The 20,168-nt window shown below is 40.1% G+C and overlaps 1 protein-coding gene across 4 annotated transcripts in view; it reads left to right on the forward strand.

Moving 5' to 3' along the window:
• Window positions 1-20,168, forward strand: part of Tnks2 (tankyrase 2) — a 68,206-nt gene that overhangs the window by 6,255 nt on the left and 41,783 nt on the right. For all 4 annotated transcript variants that reach the window (XM_042285342.2, XM_076562829.1, XM_076562824.1 and 1 more), the window contains exons 2-8: window positions 8,101-8,325; window positions 10,034-10,129; window positions 12,403-12,439; window positions 13,420-13,495; window positions 13,845-13,939; window positions 15,989-16,055; window positions 18,700-18,886. In XM_042285342.2, the coding sequence (XP_042141276.2) occupies window positions 8,101-8,325; window positions 10,034-10,129; window positions 12,403-12,439; window positions 13,420-13,495; window positions 13,845-13,939; window positions 15,989-16,055; window positions 18,700-18,886 (783 nt within the window). The remainder of the gene's footprint in view (window positions 1-8,100; window positions 8,326-10,033; window positions 10,130-12,402; window positions 12,440-13,419; window positions 13,496-13,844; window positions 13,940-15,988; window positions 16,056-18,699; window positions 18,887-20,168) is intronic.

A 20,168-nucleotide genomic window follows, 5' to 3' on the forward strand; every position in this document is an offset into this window, starting at 1 on the left:
AGAATACTATATACATAATAAATAAATAAATCTTTTTTTTTTTTTTTTAAAAAAAAAAGCATGCCAATCTTTTGGAAAATCAGTCTCCAAACTGATTTTTGACACAGTGATAGCTAGGGAATCATGTTGATAGAAATCTATCATTGACATAGAAGACATCTATGTCAATATGTGTTGTGGAATAATGGTAGCTATGTAGATCTGCTCACTCACTCCACTCATTCTAACTGTATCTCCTCAGGTAAAACTGTAGTCGGTGTCCCTTTAAATCTGGCTTCCAGCAGCCCTCTTCTCAGTGGGATTTTGCCAGGTAGTTACAACTTGACCTTCAGCTAGGTCACCAGCGCTTTGGAACAGGTATCTTCCCAGTTGACACTATTTCCTGTAACAGTAGCAACTATACATCCTACTTTAGCTTTTGCTATGCTCACTAAGTTCTTCTTTTAGTGAGGATTGGCCTTTATGTCCCCATCTTTATCAATGATTGTTACCAGTGAAGAAACAGGGATCCTTCTTGTGAAGGTGGGTGTATTCAGTGACTTTACAGTGAAGAGCAATACTTAACTAATTTTTCCTCATTCTCATCCTTCTTTTCTGTTAGTCTCCAATTTAGGAAGCCTTTTCTCAAAGCATTTCCTCCCAATGAGTACTGAGTGGGTGAGAGAGGGACAGCAGTGAAAGATAGCGTCCCTAAAGCCGAGGGAGTGGTCACAGAGTCAGACCCAAAGGCAGTGAAATCCCTGCCTCCTTCAAACTTTCCATCCTGGCTCTCAGGACCATTTCTGGTTTTCATTCTTAGCTTCCTTTCCCACACCCTGGTTTATTAATTAAGCAAAATCAACAAACTCATCCTCTGAAGGACTCCAGGAAAATAATGATGAACTAAGACATTCGCAGCTCTCAATTCTTGTGGAATTAGCACCCAGGAGCTGGGTTTGGTGGTACATACAGGTTGGTAATCTCAGCCCTAGGAGGCTGAGGTAGGAGGATCTTGAATTTGAAGCTAGCCAGATGCTTATTGAGACACTGTATACAGAGAAAGATAGATGACACAGACTAGGTTAGTAAAGCGTGTATTAGTTCACAAATCTTGGTAAGTGCCAAACCCCTGCTGTAAAGGAAAGGAGACAGCCAACCAGTGTTAGGTGATAACAGGTGGGCACAATGGAGAATGGTCAGAGGTGGCCTTGTTTGGGTGGTGACTTTTAAATAGACCACAATAAATGAGGGTTGTTCATTCTAAAGAAGAGCTTTCTGAGTGGACAGACAGCATTTACTAAATCCCCAACATACTTGACAAACTCAAAGGAAGCTGGATCACAGTTAGGAGAGGGAAGAGGGCATGAAACAGTGCCCTCCAAGATTCTTCATGATTCGCTGCAGAGTATTTGACTGTTAGTCTGAGTATCCATGGGAAGCAGGTGAATTGTTTTAAACAGTAATGTCATATGATGGAGTTATTTGTTGTGTTGTTTTGTTTTTGTGGGTGGTTGTGTTTTATTGGGGGGGTTGTTGTTTGCAGAGCCACTAAGCATAGGGTACCTTCATATTTGTTGTAATCCTTCTGCCTTAACCTCCCAAGGATAGGGCGATTGACACGTGACACAGAACCGAGGTATGACGTGAAAGAGCCATGCATCTCTTTGTTTATTATTTCCCCAGGATTCTAGTTTGCTTCCTATTGTTGTGATAAAATACCATGACCAAAAGCAACTTGGGGAGGAAATAATTTATTTGGCTTACACTTCCCCATCACAGTTGCTCGAGAAGGGATGTGAGGGCAGGAACTAAAACAGAAGCTTGGAGGAATGGTGTATGTAAGAGCTTTTATACAACCCAGGACCACCTGCCCAGGGGTGGCCTCCCACATCAATCACCAATCAAGAAAATGCCCTATAGACTCTGGAGGCCAGTCTGATGGAATCTCTTTCTCAATTGATTCCCTCAGAACTCTAGCTTGTGTCAAGTTGATAAAAACCCAACCAGCATACTAAGTGTCCTTCACAGTATGTAGTGTCTAACAGTTTGTTGATATTTGCTGGATTGTTATATCTTAGTATTAGCAAATAGATAAAGAAGAAAAACTATAAAAGAACAGTTCTGTTCTGATGTGTGCTGCCATAAAGACAGTTGAAACTAGAAGTGAGAAGGTAACTTCTGAAAAAGAAATGGTTGAAGGCCAGAAGTTGGGGTGATTGGAATGGGGCACTGTCGGTGGAAGTCTAGAAAAGCTGAGGACATGTTGAGCTAGAGATGGTTGCCTTTGAAGCCTCAAGATGCAACATTCTACAACTTAGGTGACAAGTTTAGACTGGAGATTCCAGCTTGAAGACTGTGTATCTAGGTGATATTTATGGCCATCGGGATAGATATAATCATCTAAAAATAGGATAGAGAGCTTGAGTCTTGGAGTCCCAGTATCTAGATATTGGGGAGAGGAGACAAGCCCCTGGGAGATAATGATTTGTCCAAAAGAACAACTCCTTATTATTATTTTATCTTCATTTGTATGGGTGTTTTGACTTCTTGTGTGTCTGTAATACATATACACACGTGCACCGGGTGCCTGCCTGCACAGGTGTCAGATCCCCTGGAGCTGGGCTTGTGGATGCTTGTAAGCCACCATGAGGGTGCTGGGAATTGAACCCAGGTCCTCTGCAAAGAGCAGTAAGTGCTCTGTTTTGTTTTGGTTTTTGAGACAGGGTTTTTCTGGGGGACAGTCGCAGTCAGTGCCCTAGCTTGCTGAGCCATCTTTCCAGCCCCCAGAAGTTCAGCTCTTTGTCGGTGTCCCAGCTTTCCCACATCTCCGTTGATGACCCTCTGTTACTCAGGCCAAACCGCAGGGTCCTTCGTGACTCCTCACTCAGTCCCACCCACTTCCGCTTTCTCACCACCTTACCCTATTCTTACTGCACATCTAACCCATCAGGAAGTTAGGCTGGCTCTTTCTACCCCAGAGTGTCCAGAATGTGCCACCCAGCATTCTGAGCAGTACTCTCGGGTACAAGTCATCATAATCTCTCATCTATTTACCCTACTTACCCCTAACACAGCAGCCAGATTAGTCTACGACATATCTTGTAACTTACCAGCTGAAAACCCTGTAGTGACTCCCATTTTCTGTGTGTGTGTACACAAATATATATATAAAAAGCCAAACTTGGTGATCTTCAAGTTTCACCTGGTGTCTTTATCTGTCCTTCCTTGCTGCTTTACTTCCTATTCTATTACTCCTTTTTCACTGTTGTACCCACTGTTAGCCAGTAAGTCAGAGTCTTTGTCAGTGTATTAGTGATAGCTACAGAGACCACCATATTCAATTTTGCAGTCTTCTCCCACATGTACTTTAAGCTCTCCTCAGCCTGCTCTTTTTTTTCATTGCCTCTTAACATACTTTTTTTTTTTTATGTTTATTGTCTTCCCGCATACCAATAAAAAAAGTTCCTCAAAAGCAGAAATTTGGTGAACTAGAGAAAAGGTTTTGAAATTAAGAGCACTTGATTCTCTTGCAGAGGACCTGGGTTCATTACCAGCACCCATAGGTGACTCACAACCACCTGTAACTACAGTTCAGGGGGTCCAAAGCCCTCTTCCAATTTCCAAGGGCCCCTGTGTACACACACACACAACATATAAAAAAAAAATTTTAAGGCAGAGATTTAGTTTGTTTACTGGTTTGTCATATACACCAGAAAAGTATCTGGCACATAGTTGATATTCTCTTATCATTTGTTAAATGAATGAATGGGATAAGGAATAAGACCTGGATCATGACTCCTTTAAACTCTTTGGAGAAAGGATTTCAAGCAGGAAAGACTAGTGAGCTGTTGAATATTGCTGGCGTGTCTAGTCAAATACTGACAGAATCCTTTGGATTTGGGAATGTGGCCATTGTAAGTGCCCTTGTCCAAAGCAACTATGAGAAAGAAGCAGCAGCTGGCTGAATTTGAGAAAAGAAAGGGAGGTGGACCTTACAGATTGGGTTATGCAGGAGCAGAGCTGAGAATGTGAGTTCAGGAAGAAGACTTTCCATGAGACGAAGAAAGGAGTGTGTTGATGGAGCACAGGGAGAGCAAAGATCTTGACAGAGAAAGATTGTAGGTACACTTCCTGCCATATAACAAAATATCAGTGTTCTCTAGTTAGCTTCATTAATATTCATGCCTGACTTTATGGCCAGAACTCCAAAATGATTGTCTCCAGCTTGGACCAGTTTCCGGAGTTTAGGATCCACAGAACCTACTACTTACTGGGCATTTGTCCCATGAGCACTTCTACTGGGATAAAACACCATGACTTGTTACACAGAGAAACCCTGTCCAAAAACAAACAGACAAAAAACCCACCATGACTGCTGGGCAGTGGTGGTGCACGCCTTTAATCCCAGCACTCAGGAGGCAGAGACAGGCAGATCTCTGTGAGTTCAAGGCCAGCCTGGTCTACAGAGTGAGTTCCAGGACAGACACCAAACCTACACAGAACAACCCTGTCTAAACAAAACAAATACCATGACCAAAAGCAGCTTGGGAGGGAAAGGGTTTATTTTGTTTACCCTTCCACGTCACTGCTCACCACTGAAGGAAGTCGAGGCAGGAACCTGGAGGCAGGACTGAGGCATAGGCCATGAAGAATTGTGCTTACTGACTTGCTCAGCTTGCTTTGTTCTAGCACTGCAGCTCAGGGGTGTGGCACTACATGCAATGGCCTGTGCCCTCATCAATCACAAAGAAAATGACCTACAGGTGCCTACAGCCAGATCTTGGGGAGGCAATTTCTCAGCTGAAGTTTCCTCCTTTCAGGTGATTCTAGCTTGTGTCACATTGGCAAAAAACTAGCCAGCACACTCACAAACCCTGTTTTATTCTGTATCTCATTTGAGAATCTGCTTACTGTGTTAGCCACTGGAGCCTATCATTTTCTTTTCTTTCTCTCTTTAGTTATTTATAGTGTTATGTGCAGTAGTAAAAAGATTGAGAAATCACTCAGCTGTCTAGATCAGATGAAACTAGTTAAATTTTGATATTCCAATAAAGAAAGTATTTACAAATAGAAATTAATTTCTAGGGTACCATTCGATTTTAAATAAAAAAAGGAATATGCAAATAGCACCTTTCAAAACTATTGGTAGGGATATGAGTAGAAATGTGTGCAAAAAGCAATAATCAAAAAGGAATGTGTGAGAGGCTGGGAATAGGAACGGAAGGAAAGCCTCAGTATGTGAATGCAACCTGGCTTAACAACTAAGCCTGCCTTACTGTGTGCATTCAGCACATGTCACAGGAGTTGGAACAGTAACCATGTCAGATCTTGACTTAGCTATCTCCTGTCTCTGTAGTCCTTCCATGTATTTACATACCACCAAAGTGATCTTCCTAAACAAAACCTCAGGGCTGTTGATGTGCTTACTAGTATTGTTCAAACTTTCTCCGGTGGCTCAAAGATACAAGACCATTTTCTTTTGAGTCTTTGTGAAAGAGAAAAAGGCAGCTCTGAGTGTCAGCTGTGTGCCAGCATTGGGTATTTGACAGTAACCATGGCATAAGTTTATTGGATCATAAAAAGGATTTCATTGAAATCTGCTGTCTGAAAAATACAAGTCTGTAGGACAGAGTCCAAACACTGCCTTGTGAGTCATGTAGATCTTTCCAAACTGCCCTCTGATAATTAAGTATTATGTATCCTAGCTGTCATAAAGGATTTGTTCTTTTAGCTCTAAAAACAGATAAATGGTTTCTTCCTGAAGTTATGTCCTTGTTGAGAGAGAGAATGTAGCTACAAAGAAAAAGCTGTTGGTAGAGTGTTTACCTAGCATCAAAAAGGTCTGGGTTTGATTCCCAGCACCACACAACAGGACACGGTGGTGCACTTGGAAGGAGCAGGAGGATCAAAAGTTTAAGGTCATACTTGGTTACATAGCAAGTTCATGGGTAGGTAACATGGGCTGTAAAAACCAAAAGGGTGGGGTAGGCTAGGGAGATACTCAGTGGTAGAAACACTTACTGTGCATGTTTAAGAACCAAAGTTTAGATGCCAGCACTCAACATTTAAAAAGAAAAACAAACAAGCAGGCTCAGTTGTGCTTGCCCTGATAATCTCAGTGCTGTGGGGGAGCAGAGGAGGCTGGCCGGTCACTAGTTTAGCTCTGGGGTCAGGGACAGGCCCTGCCTCAGGGAAATAAGGAAGGGAGTGACATCCAGTGTCTTGACCTCCATGCATGGTACGTATGTATGTACGCGCACACGCACACACACTACTCATCTTCCTCGCCAAAAGATACTGAACCCCCCCCCACCTCCCCCAAAAAACCAATTGACTTCCTCAGCGCTGTTTCTTCTTCATTCACAGTCAGTTTCCTATCCACCTGGAAAGACCTTCCATTCTTTTGATATACATCAGATTACATTCAGACTTAATGATTCTAAGAATATTATGGAAAAACTTCAGAAGACTGAGGGGTTGAGGTTTTTCTCTGTCTCAACACACACATTTACCGTCCATCACCTGCTTTAACGTATGCCCCAAATCCTTTCATTTTACAGTTAATTTTTTAAAGGTATTGAGTATTAATAGTATAAGAATGATAGGAGATAATATTTCATTGGTACTAAATTATTCTATAAACCAGAATAATCATTATCATAGTTTGAATGTAATTGGTCCCCATAATCTCAGGGAGTGGCACTACTAGGAGGTGTGGCTTTGTTGGAGTAGGTGTGTGTGTGTAGATGTAACCAACCGTCTTATTAAATAAGAAACACAGAAACAATGTAAAAGAGAAAGCCGAGAGGTCAGAGCTCAGAGCTAAAATCTCACCCTTCCTCCTGCTGTCCCAGCTTCGCGAAAGAGGGCTACTTCCTGTCTGTACGCCTTTTTTATAGTATTATTGTTCTGCCTTCTCATTGGTTGTAAACCCAAACATGTGACGGCCTCGTCACTGTCTGAATGTACAGCCCCCTAGGTCTTAAAGGCATATGTCTCCAATGCTGGCTATATCCCTGAACACACAGAGATCTATGGGATTAAAGGCGTGTGCCGCCACCGCCACCACCGCCACCACCACCACCACCACCACCACCACACTCTTGCTATGGCTCTAATAGCTCTGACCCCCAGACAACTTTATTTATTAACATACAATCAAAATCACATTTCAGTACAATTAGATTACCACCACAGGTGTGGTCTTGTTGGAGGAAGTGTGTCACTGTGAAGAGGAGCTTTGAGGTCTCATATATGCTCAAGATACCACCCAATGTCTCAGGTCACTCCCTGTTGCCTGCAAGTGAAGATGTACCAGCACCATGTCTGCCTGCACACTTCCATGCTCCCCGCCATGTTGACAATGGACCAAATCTCTGAAACTGTAAGCTGCCACCTCAATTATGTGCTTTCCTGCTTTCTTTTATAAGAGTTGCCATGATTGTGGCATCTCTTTACAGCAATAAAAACGCTAGTAAAACACCAGACCTTTTTGCTTCACTTGGTTTGGGGATAACTGAGCAGACTGGCACCTATATAAAGAAGGACGCCTACCTAGAAAGAAGTTGTTTGTGTTGTGCAAGTAGCAAAATAAAGACTTACATTTCACCTCTCTCATCATGTAGGCAAGTACAAGCTATAAGCTGGTCTTATTTTGTTGTTGCCTCATGGTCCTCCACTGGAGCAGAAAGGGATTCTATAAGACTTTAAGTCTGCCCTTCTTTATTAGGTACTCATTTACATACTTAGGTTACATACATGGAGTGTCTGAAAATGTGTGCACACTAAATATGCAGAATTTGGTATTTACAATTGGAAATGTCATTATATAGTTGGAATCATTTGAGGTTTTAGCCTTTGCCCCCGCCTCCCCCCCCCCCATCATCTCTGAATTTAGTAGCAGCAGCAGCTAAGGCTCTCAACCACTTAGGTGGTCTGGGCTACTTAGCAGAGGGAGAGACCTTGAGCTTAAACATTAAGGTTAGTTGTATATATTTCGGGTCATCTTTTCAACAGTTCTTGAATTGTTGATCTTGTTATTTTTTTCATCCTAAAACATTTTAGCATGGCTTGTCATTTTCCTTGGTAAATTTAAATGTGGGCAATCGGCTTTCTTTCTAGGTTTTGGACGGAAAGATGTGGTTGAATATCTGCTTCAGAATGGTGCAAATGTGCAAGCACGTGATGATGGGGGTCTTATTCCTCTTCATAATGCGTGCTCTTTTGGTCACGCCGAAGTCGTCAATCTCCTTTTGCAACATGGTGCAGACCCAAATGCTCGAGATAATTGGAATTATACTCCTCTCCATGAAGCAGCTATTAAAGGAAAAATTGATGTTTGCATTGGTAAGTTTGTATTTCTTTTTCAGAATTTTCTAGAAAATGTAACTATTCTAAATCTAATTTTGAATCTAATTTGTCAATGTTGTCTTTCTACTAGGCTGAACTTACATTTAAATCTGTTCATGATTTAATCTAACCTTTTTTTTCCCCTCCAGCCTTCAGTCTAACCATTCTTCACTGAATGTCTTTTCTTAAAATCTTAAAATTCTTTGAGAAAAAAAAATCATTCTCTAGAAACTTGTGTTCTCTTGAGAGATAAGATGCTCAACAAACCAAATAAAGGCAGCCGAGCTTGGTGGCTTTTAGTTCCAACACTCAGGAGGCAGAAGTAGGTGAATCTCTCAGTTCAAGGCCAGCCAGGTCTACAGAACAAGTTCCAGGATAGCCAGGGGTACATAGTGAAACCCTGTCTCTAAAAATCAAAACAAAACAAGAGAACCAAATAAAGCCATGGTGGAAATGAACATTGAGTATTAGACAATAATGGTGTAAGTTAGTATGCTGGTTAGGTTTTATCACCTAGACACCAAGTAGAGTCACCTGGCAAGACTGAACCCCAGTTGAGGATTGCCTCTATTACATTGGCATTTTCTTAATTGATGTAGGTAGGCTCAGCCCATCGTGGGCAGTGCCTTCCTAGGCAGGTGAGCCTGAGCTGTGTAAGTAGCTAAGCAAGACAGTAAGCAGTGTTCCTCCATTGTCTCTGTTGCAGTTCCTGCCCTTAGGTTCCTGCCCTGGCTTCCCTTGATGATAGAGTGCAACCTGTAAGCCAAATAAACCCTTTCTTCCCCAAGTTTCTATTGGTCATGGTTTTATCCCAGTAACAAACACCTAACTGGAACAGTTAGCCAGAGTCAGGTCTCAAGGCTCAACTTTCTGGCATCTTTGTACTGGAGAAATGTAGGAAAACAGAAAGGGGCCTTATGAAGAACTCTGGTTGTGGTTTGAGGGTCTCGTTGTAACTATATAGGCCCTGTTCGGTAATTGCCTGGATCAGCCTTGACCTCTCCATTCTTCAAAAAACTTTTTATTTTTTTGCTTCTGTGTGTGCAAGTGCACACAGATGTATGCTTGTATTCACATAGGTTTTAAATCCTACAGCTTTCTGCCTGGACTACGCAGCTTTAGGCATTTCGTAATAGAGGAATCTTTCTAGCATAGACAGTGCTCCTTTGCAACAAGAAAAGCTTTCAAGCCAGCTTTCCCTTTTCCCCTGCATACTTCTTATCGTCCTTCATCACCTGTCAACAGTGATAAAAATAGCTAAGAAAAAAACCTTACATTGAATGAGAAAACTTAGCATGCTCTTAGTGTAATAAATAATTGAATATGTTACATTTTCTTAAATTTAAACATTTACCATATTATTAGTATACAAACAATCTTTAAATAATTTTGAGAATTCTCTACTGGGACTTTTGTTTTAATTTTTTTTGTTATTATTGTATGTGTCTATGTGTCTATGTGATGTAGAGGACATTTTTGCCAAGACACATGTGGAGGTCAGAGAGCAACCCTGTGGACTTGTATCTCTTTTTCCACCTTTAAATGGATTCTAGGATTTGAACTTGGATTGTGACGTTTGCATAACAAATGCCTTTACCCACTGAGACATCTCAAGGTCCCTGTACAAGAACTATTAAAAAACTGATTTATTAACTCAGATTGCCATGATCACCATTTTGAAAGGTAGTGTTGCTATTTTTTGCAGTGCTCTTACAGCATGGAGCTGAGCCAACCATTCGAAATACAGATGGAAGGACAGCATTGGACTTAGCAGACCCATCCGCCAAAGCTGTGCTGACCGGTAAGGCTGTGTACACTTTGGTCATTCCAGGAAGAATACAAATACTTACTGGGCTAGGTAGACGCACTGTCTCATGCAGTTAGGACCTCAAGTAGGATTTGTAAACAGTGTAGTTCACTTATTTTGCTGTCTGTGGAGAGTTTAATTTGACTCTTGTCTAAAATAGAAAAATTTTTTTCCTTTCAAATTTATGTTTAAGTTTGTCGTTGTATAGGCGGCAGGATGTGATAAACTTGTGTTGCTTCAGGTAGTCAGTATATTTTTAAAATATCCCCATGTTTTTCAGACAATGTATTCCTTTATTTACTGTTGTGTGTGTGTGTGTGTGTGTGTGTGTGTGTGTGTGTGTGTATTTTTTTTTTTTTTTTTTTAAGGAATCCTTTCAAAAAGCACTAATTTTCTTCTTGTTATTTCAAATCAAGATTTGGAGCCGGGTGGTGGTGGCACATGCCTTTAATCCCAGCACTTGGGAGGCAGAGGCGGGCGGATCTGAGTTTGAGGCCAGCCTGGCCTACAGAGCGAGATCCAGGACAGGCTGCAAAAGCTACGCAGAGAAACCCTGTCTCAAAAACCGGAAGAGAGAGAGAGACAGAGAGAGAGAAAGAGAGAAAGAAAGAAAGAAAATACCCAGCAATCTCTTGGGGGCTGGAGAGATGACTCAGATTAAGAGCACTGGCTGCTTTTCCAGAGGTCCTGATTTCAATTTCCAGCCACCACATGGTGGCTCACAACCATCTACAATGAGATCTGGTGCCCTCTTCTGGCCTGCAGGCATACATGCATGCAGAACACTGTATACATAATAAATAAATCTTTAACCAAAAAAAAAAAAAAAAGATGTGGGACACATTTCAGTACCGTGGTGTGGCTGTCTTAACTATAATTCATTTCCTTGTCATCTGTTGACATGACTTCAGCTCTTGTTTAAGCCAGTGGGCTTGCTTTGAGCTGTCTCGACTTCATTTGTTTCTGCCTTTACCCAGTATGCTGTCTCGTTTAAATAACTGCCATTATTTGTTGGATTCTTTTTTTATAAATATTTATTTAATTTTGTGTGTATGTGTGTCTGTAACTGTTTAGAATTATGTCTGATCTAAAAGGCAGAATTCTGAGGTTTGGCTGTAACTGTGAGCCTTTGTGCTTAGACTCTAATATTTCTTCTGGCATTGCTAAGAAAATTTAGACTAGTCCCTGAAGATTTCTGGAAATGTGAGTTGTCATTGTGACTATCAATTCTGTGTTTGTTTCCTCCTCTAATATTCTCTTATTCTGTGCCTTGATCGATCAATATAAATTCAGTGTAGGCTGCAGTGTAGATATTCTTACTGCAAATCTTTACCTTAACTTAAATTGTACTAAGTGTTTAAATAGTTTTGTTTGTGTTCATTTGTAAATATAAAAACTGTTCCCATAAAATATTATATAATTAATCCTTTTTATTTTATTATAAAGTAATGTTAAACAAAAATCCTAGTATAAATTTAGATTCATAAAGATGTTAGTGATTATGTTCAATTAGTGATTCTGTAGAAGATTTCATCAGCTTTTTAATGTTACTATGTAAGGATTTTGGTGTGTGTTTGTCTGTCTGGTATTGGAGGTTTTGTTTGGTTGGTTTGGTTTGAATTGGGTTTTTCATTGGTTCTGGGAATTGAATTCAGAGCTTCCTGTGTACCAAGCAAGTTCTCTACGATTGTACTGTTGAGTAGCACTCCCCATTGGATTTTGAATGACGTGGTGAACTGTGCCAGGCTGCCCCCATCTCCACCACAAGCATAGTATACTTGTCTTAGGAGAAAAGGGAAGTTTACTGATGGCTCCACTCTGTGTAGTCAGCTTTGTTAGTACTTCCTTCTGGACCTGGCTTTATCTGTGCATACTGGTTTCATGGTGGTTGTGGTTATATGTTCTGTAACACTGAATCATTCTTTTTCATTGTACTAGCAAAGGCATTCCGTGTTTAAACTGCATTGATACTATTTTGATTAGCTACTTTCTAATTCTTAGGAGTGTATTTCTAGATTGATTGAACAAAGGCCTGGGTTTAATCACTAGTTACACACACACACACACACACACACACACACACACACACACTTAGATAAAGCAGATGATGATGATTCGCATGGGACAAATATCAGAATTGGAGAAACTGGTTAAAAAAACAAGTTTTAGAAGTTTTGATGTTTAGTGAGCATCTTTATGCATAAAACTATCACTGAGGATTTTTTAAAAATTTCTGATCTTTTTTTCCCTTACCCCCTAATTCACAGGTGACTATAAGAAAGATGAACTCTTGGAAAGTGCCAGGTGTGTACTACTATTATGTATATGTGCCATGAAAACTTAACAGTGAGGGGATGGAAAGATGGCTCAGGGATTAGGACCGCTTGATATTCTTGCAGAGGACCCAGGTTCGGTTCCCAGCACCCACAAGACAGCTCACAACCATCTGTAACTCTAGTTCCAGAGGTTCCTATACCCACTCCTGACTTCTTTGGGCTCCAGACAGAGTTTTTCTATGTAGCTTTGGAGCCTGTCCTGGAACTTGCTTTGTAGACCAAGCTGGCCTCAAACTCATAGAGATCCACCTGCCTCTGCCTCCTGAGTGCTAGGATCAGAGGTGTATGCCGCCACCACCCAGCTAAAAATAAATCTTTAAAAAGCAAGTTTTTGCTAGATACAGTGGTGGACACCTTTAATCCCAGCATTCCAGGGGCAAAGGCAGGTAGATCTCTATGAGGGGATGGAGAGGTGACTCAGTGGTTAGGAGTACTTGATGTTCTTGCAAAGGACCCAAGTTCAGTTCCTGGTACCCACATCAGAGGGCTTAAAACTACCCTTAACTTTCAGCTCCAGGAGCATCTGGTGCCTTTGACCTCTGTAGGCTGCACACATTAGCATGTATGTGTACACACACACACACACACACACACACACACACACACACACACACACACACACACACACTTGAAAAGAATAAAAATATTTAAAAAGAAAACAGATTTTACTGTGAATCTCTGGTTGGTCATCCCCACTCCCGAAATGTGTTAGTGACCCACACTTGTAATCTCCATCCATGGCAGGCAGAGTCAGTAAGCCTACTATGAGTTCAGGATAGCTCAAGCTACATAGAGAGTTCTAGAACAGTCTGTGCTACAGAATGTAACAGGCTTTTTTTTTTAAAAAAATTGTTTTTAATGCCATAAGCATCCTTTAAGAGAAGACTTTGTTTTAATGGTCTCAATACATAGTATAAGCTACTGATGTATTTTTTGGTGTGTTTCTAGGAGTGGCAATGAGGAAAAAATGATGGCTTTGCTTACACCGTTGAACGTGAACTGCCATGCAAGTGATGGCAGAAAGGTACTTGCTTTATGATTCTTTTTTTTTGTCATCTAGTGATAGGAATGTATACTTATTATAAATTAAAACATTTAAAGAGAGTTCTGGTGTTTTCTTTTTAAATAGAAATTGAGATTCTTAAACTTAATAAAACTCATTGATAATGAACATTTGTTTCTGTATCCAGTAGTGAACTTTAAACTTTTATGCTATGCTTTCTATATATTAATTTTATAAAACCAAAATGATTGTTTCTTAGCAATGAAGTCATAGTTAGATTTTGTTTTGTTTTGTGTTTGGGTTTTTATGTTTTCAGACATTTATGCAGCCATTATGTGAATTTCATTAGTGTATCTGGTTACTGTTTCAGTCAACTCCATTGCATTTGGCAGCAGGATACAACAGAGTAAAGATTGTGCAACTGTTACTGCAGCATGGAGCTGATGTCCATGCTAAAGACAAAGGGTAAGCTTTGAACAAAAGTGAAGTCTTGTTAGAGTCCTTGTAACACACTATCTCCTTAACAAAAGCACTTTCCTAGTACTGTTTAAGCAAATCGTTTGTGTTTATTGAGCTTTTATAAGATGCAGGTTGTTCTGAGCACCATAGGGATTATAAAGCATTAAGCCTACCACTCATACATTATAATTTATAGCTTGTGAAAGATGCTTCATAAATTTGAGTGGTAAGTAGAGATTGATGGATGGAGTTATTAGAAAATCTATTAGAAGATATATGTTCCACCCATATCTTCAGGGCAGGGTGTGATACCACATGTCTATAATCCTATAACTTGGAAAGGTATAGTCAGAAGACTCAGGAGTTCAAGGGCATTTTTAACTACATAGCAGTTCTGGGCTATATGGAATCTAGACTCAAAAATAAATGAATAAACAAATAGAAAGCAGAGTTTAGGGAATATGATTCTATAGGAAAATGTAGGTAGTACATTTAATAAGTAGTAACCAAGCCAACTTGGACACAGGCATATAATACCAGCTCCTTGGGGCCCGGGATGAGGCTGGCCTGGGGCAATTTAGTCAGATATTCATACCACCCCACCCCCACCCCTGGTGAAAGAAGGTAAATGTAGCTCAGTGGTAGGACTTTTGTTTTAGCATGCACAAAGGCCTGGGTTCGTTCACCAATAACACACACACACAAACTTGGATAAAGCAGATGATGGTGATTCACATGGGACAAATACCAGAATTGGAGAAACTGGTTAAAAAAATCAAGTTTTAAAAGTTTTGATGTTATTAGCACAAGAAATTTAACTTTGTTCTTTAGTCTTAAGCATTTTATGATCTGAAAGGAAGAATTGTTGTTTTATCCTCAAAGGAACTTGAGAGGTGCATTATGGGATAATACATGTTGGATTAATTGGGGAAGGAGGAGACTAGAAGAGCAGTAGCTAAGAGTGAGCACTGTGGAGCTTCTATACAGCTAAGGTCTCTAGCAGTGATTGAGGGGAAATGAAAAGGAAGGCAGAGACATACTGCAGTGTGATAGCAGAGATAGTGAAGATCTGGATGTCAGGCAAGAGAGAAGAGTAGAGAAAATCACATCCTGGAACATGTTAGGCCCACAGCACACATGCTGAAGTGTGGGAGGGAAATGACTTGGCAGAAAACATGATGCTAACTTTCAGAGCTCTTGGTTTTATGAGAATGGAAATTCAAGCAGCAGTATTTAGTGAGTGGCAGTAGAATTGGTATTCGGGCAAGGAGAGAGCTGTGTGTTACCAGAAGCTGCTCGGGCAGTGCTTGTATGAGTAATAATGCTGATCCCAAGAAGAGGGAGAGGCTTAAAGGTAGAAGCCAGAAGTTCTTCCATTACATTACAAAGGAATTTGGCCTCAGTTTACTGAGAACTGTATAGCATTTATTTTAGAGAAGTTCAAAAGATGTTTCAAATACCTACAAGCTAGTATTCAGAATAAATCTGAAAAAGAAATGTAAATGTGAGCCAGAGCAACAGAAGGAAGGAAAGCTATACCCGGGAACAGTACGTGTGCAGACACACAGGAATTACAAGGCCAGAGAGAAGCTCAGAACCTTGTGTGTGTCATGCTAACTTAGAACCAGATGCCCAACTTTAATCCCAACACTGGGAACTCAGAAGCAGGTAGATGTCTGTGAGTTCAGGACCAGCCTGGTCTACAGAGTGAGTTCCAGGCCAGCCAAAGCTGCATAGTAAGACCTCATCTAAAGAAATATTAAAAAATTAGAACCATCTCTTCAAAGCAAGGATGAACAATGATATTAAAACAAGAATGCCTATAAGGGATTTACCTTTATAAAAATCTGGCTAATGCTTAGAGAATAAATTGGGTTAGCAGTTGTTTCAGAAATAAAGTTTGTTAACATTATGTAATCCCAAACTATAGCCAGTAGTAGTGGTAGGGAGAAAAGGAATATGGATTTGAAAGAGACTCAGGAATTACAATTTGAAGATTGCCCTAGACTTAGGGACTCTGTTGTAATAATAGGCTTTTTTTTCTTCATCTTGTAGTGATCTGGTGCCATTACACAATGCCTGTTCTTACGGTCATTATGAAGTAACTGAACTTCTGGTCAAGGTTAGTTCTTTTGTGCCTTATTCTATAATTACATAAAATGATTTGAAATGCATACTGTTTCTGGCTTATTTTTTGTTCTGGGTTCTTGATAGAAAGCGGGAATAATCATAACATGCAGATTATTGATAAGCTAGCATTTGAATGCCTTCAGAATTTTGAGATACTAAGCAATGTCAAATATAAAGTAGCACTAAAGAGGTCATACTAAAGTGTTACTGAAGTGAGGGATCAGGGACTTACCGGAATAAGATTGAAAATACATACAGAGGTCCTGGGCAAGCACCAGGTTGACACCCCTTGCTGAAGAGTCTGGCTAACAAAAGACATTCATTCAGCGACTGCATCTGTGACCAGAACACTCACTGTACCTAGGAACAGAGGGTACCAAGTCACATCCCTGAGTTAAATAATGAAGTATGGCACCAGCACACATAAAAATAGCAAGGGTTGGCATGAGCAAGATGTCTTATTGGATAAAGCCCCTGCTGCCTAGCCTGGTGACCTCAGTTTAATCCCTGGGGTCCACATGGTAAGAGAAACCAACTCCTTCAAGTTGTCTCCTGACCTCTGCATGTGTACTGTGGCGTGTGTGTGTGTGTGTGTGTGTGTGTGTGTGTGTGTGTGTGTGTGTGTGTGTGTGCGCGCGCTTGTCTTTAATCTCAGCACTCTGGAGGCAGAAGCAGGTAGATCTTCAATGATCATTGAAGGTGTTGAGGCCAGCCTGGTCTGCATAGTGAGTTCTAAGCCAGCCAGGTATGCATAGTGAGACCCAGTATCAAAGTATCACAAATAAATAAATAAATAAATAAATAAATAAATAAATAAATAAATAAATAAATGTTTTTTAAAAGACAGCAAGGCATTTTCTCAACTTTCATCTTCATATCCTCGTAAGTTCAAGAAAGCAAGTAGCCTGATCTGAGGAGAAGAAACTCTGTCAGATTCATAACTAAGCAGCTCTGCCAGGAGTTAACTGCTATTCTTCCTTGAGGGGTGTCAGAAACTCTAATAGACTGCTGGAAAGTTCTGTCTGTGTGTGACTTTGTGATTCAGGTTTTAATGTTGTCTTGATACAGAATTAGAGAATATAAAGCTAATTGTTTTTCTGGTTTTAACTCTTATTTTTTTTTCTTTATGTGTGTGGAATGGGGGGCAGTTAAGTGCGTAAAAATATAATTGGAAGTGAAAGTAAAATCCAGTGTAAAGCTCCATAGCTTCAGAATGAGAGTGCTCTAGCTATACCCATTCATTGAGACTATATGGCTTTGGGTCTGGCTAATCTTACTGAGTAATATTTTTATTTGTGAATTATTTACAATAAAGTTTGACCATTAAAAAAATTAGAAAGACTGGATGGTAGTGGCTCATCTCTTTAATCCAGTACTCAGGAGGCAGAGGCAGGCGGATCTCTGTAGGACAGCCAGCGCTACACAGAGAAACCCTGTCTTGAAAAACAAAAACCAAACAAAAAAAGGAATTAGAAAGGATATATAAAAGTTGGCGGGTTGACATAAAGCTTGTAAAAATAAATGTGAACAGCTTTGGTTGAAGCCAGTGTGATCAAATTTAATAAGATTCAACAAAAAGACCTAAGTTCACAAAAATAGTGCATGAGATGTGATGTTTAAAAATTCTAGAGTTTGAAGGCTAGAGAGATGGTTGGGGTTAAGAGCATATACAATTTTGCAGAGGACCAGAGTTTGGATCCCAGCACCCACATTGTGCACCTCTAATGGCCTGTTAACTTCAGCTCCAGGAGATCTAACTACCTCTTCTGGCCTCCAGAGGTCTTGCACTGATGCACATAATCAAAATTTAAAGAAGAAAAATTATCCCTGCTCCCCCAGAAAAAAATCTGGAGTTTTGAAGTTGCCCAAGTATATTGTGTGATGTTAGCTATTTGCAAGGCTACCTCCATTCTGTGATAATGGAAGTACAGTGTCAGAGTCAAACCACATTTAGGAATCTTTTTATTTCCCACTTCTCCTGCTCCCTGCTGCGTTACTCTTCTCATTCCTTCTCCTAGAAACAGTCCAGTTGTCCAGTAACAGGCTGAGCAAATCACAGTATAAAAAAGTTTAAAAAAAAAAAAAAGGAATCCAAACTAGTGATACAGCCTGAGTCTTAGGAACATTAATATGTGAAAGAGCTAAACACAGACAATCTACTGTGCTTTGTTTTTTATGAAATCCAGAAACACATAAATATGGTACTAAAAGAAGGGGGCAAAAATTGTCAATAAAAGAAGCATAGCAAACACTTGGTGGTGGGTGGTAATGGAGCATGCCTTTAATCCCAGCTGTTGGGAGGCAGAGGCAGGAGGATCTCTGTGTGCTCGAGGCCAGCCTGGTTTATGAAGGGAGTTCCAGGACAGCTAGAGCTATTATACAGAAAAACCCTGTCTCAAAAAAAAAAAAAAAAAAGGTATGAATCTTGTTTCTTGTGTGGTGGAATAGATGTCAAAATTCACTAAGCTACACTCATTATTAAGAGTTCCATTTTCCTGTATGTTAATTATACCTGCAAAAGGAAAGGGAGATTCTTGCAGAAGACTTTTTTCCAACTTTCATGTTGTTAAACTACACAGGGTTAATCTAAATTCTCTTAAGAATTGCACATTAACTATATACCTTTTCTTCCCCAGCATGGTGCCTGTGTAAATGCAATGGACTTGTGGCAATTTACTCCTCTTCACGAGGCAGCTTCTAAGAACAGGGTTGAAGTGTGCTCTCTCCTCTTGAGTTATGGGGCAGATCCAACCTTGCTGAACTGTCATAATAAAAGTGCTATAGACTTGGCTCCCACACCACAGTTGAAGGAAAGATTGTCATGTGAGTATAAAAATGATGTTCAAGATGGATGTGGTGACACATACCTTTAATTCCAGCACTTAAGAAGCAGATGTAGGTGGATCTTTTTAGTTCTTTAGCCTGGTGTGCATGTAGTGAGGTCCAAGCCACCCAGGGCTACATAGTGAGACCCTGTCTTGAAGGAAAAATCAACAAAACAAAACCATGTGATACTTAGCTAAGATATATGACCTCAGTGAGCGAGCTTTGCTTTTTTTTTTTTTTTTTTTCTTTTGGGAATGTTTAAATAGTAAAATATTTTCTTTAAGGATGGGTGTCTGTTTCTGTTTGCACAGTTAATAATTTAAATACTGGGTAGAAGTATATTTGAATTAGTTTTTAAATTTAAGAACTGTAAATTATAGCCTTTGAGCCGGGTAGCGGTGCATGCCTTTAATCCCAGCACTTGGGAGGCAGAGCCAGGTGGATCTCTGTGAGTTCGAGGCCAGCCTGGTCTATAAAGATCCAGGACAGGCACCAAAACTACACAGAGAAATCCTGTCTCAAAAAAAAAAAATTATAGCCTTTGAATTTTACTCATATCTTTGGGAGTTGCTAGTTAATTTTACAAAAAGTTGTTATTGTCTTGTAAATATAATCCCTGAATTGTGACATATAATATTCTTTACTACTGGACCAAATTCTATGGTTTTCTGTGTAGCTAAAGAAAATACTGTAAGAAATAAGCACTTGATTCAGATACAGTATTCCTATATATAAATGAACAGTGTGGCCGGGCGGTGGTGGCGCACGCCTTTAATCCCAGCACTTGGGAGGCAGAGCCAGGCGGATCTCTGTGAGTTCGAGGCCAGCCTGGGCTACCAAGTGAGCTCCAGGAAAGGCGCAAAGCTACGCAGAGAAACCCTGTCTCAAAAAAAAAAACCAAATAAATAAATAAATAAATAAATAAATAAATAAATGAACAGTGTGAACTAAACTTGAATTATTCCAGAACAGTAAAATGATAATGAGTGGTTTCACAAATCTAATAAGTAAAAGAGAAGCTTTGAAGAAATGCTTTAATTTTGTTCAAATTGAGGAGTTATTGATGAACTAGTGCCTAAGCAAGACTATCTTATACTGTAATACTAGCGGAGGGGGGATGGTCACCCCTTTTTAAGTTCGCAGAACACGTTGCAGTGGGAATATATTGTAATAGTGTAGCTATCTCTAATCCAGTTAGAGACTGTCAACAGACCATGGATTTGCCTTGGCCCAAATTTATGTATATACTTGGGAATGAATACGTTGTGCCATGACTAAC

Source organism: Peromyscus maniculatus, chromosome 1 (assembly GCF_049852395.1).
Source record: "Peromyscus maniculatus bairdii isolate BWxNUB_F1_BW_parent chromosome 1, HU_Pman_BW_mat_3.1, whole genome shotgun sequence".
NCBI lineage: Eukaryota > Metazoa > Chordata > Mammalia > Rodentia > Cricetidae > Peromyscus > Peromyscus maniculatus.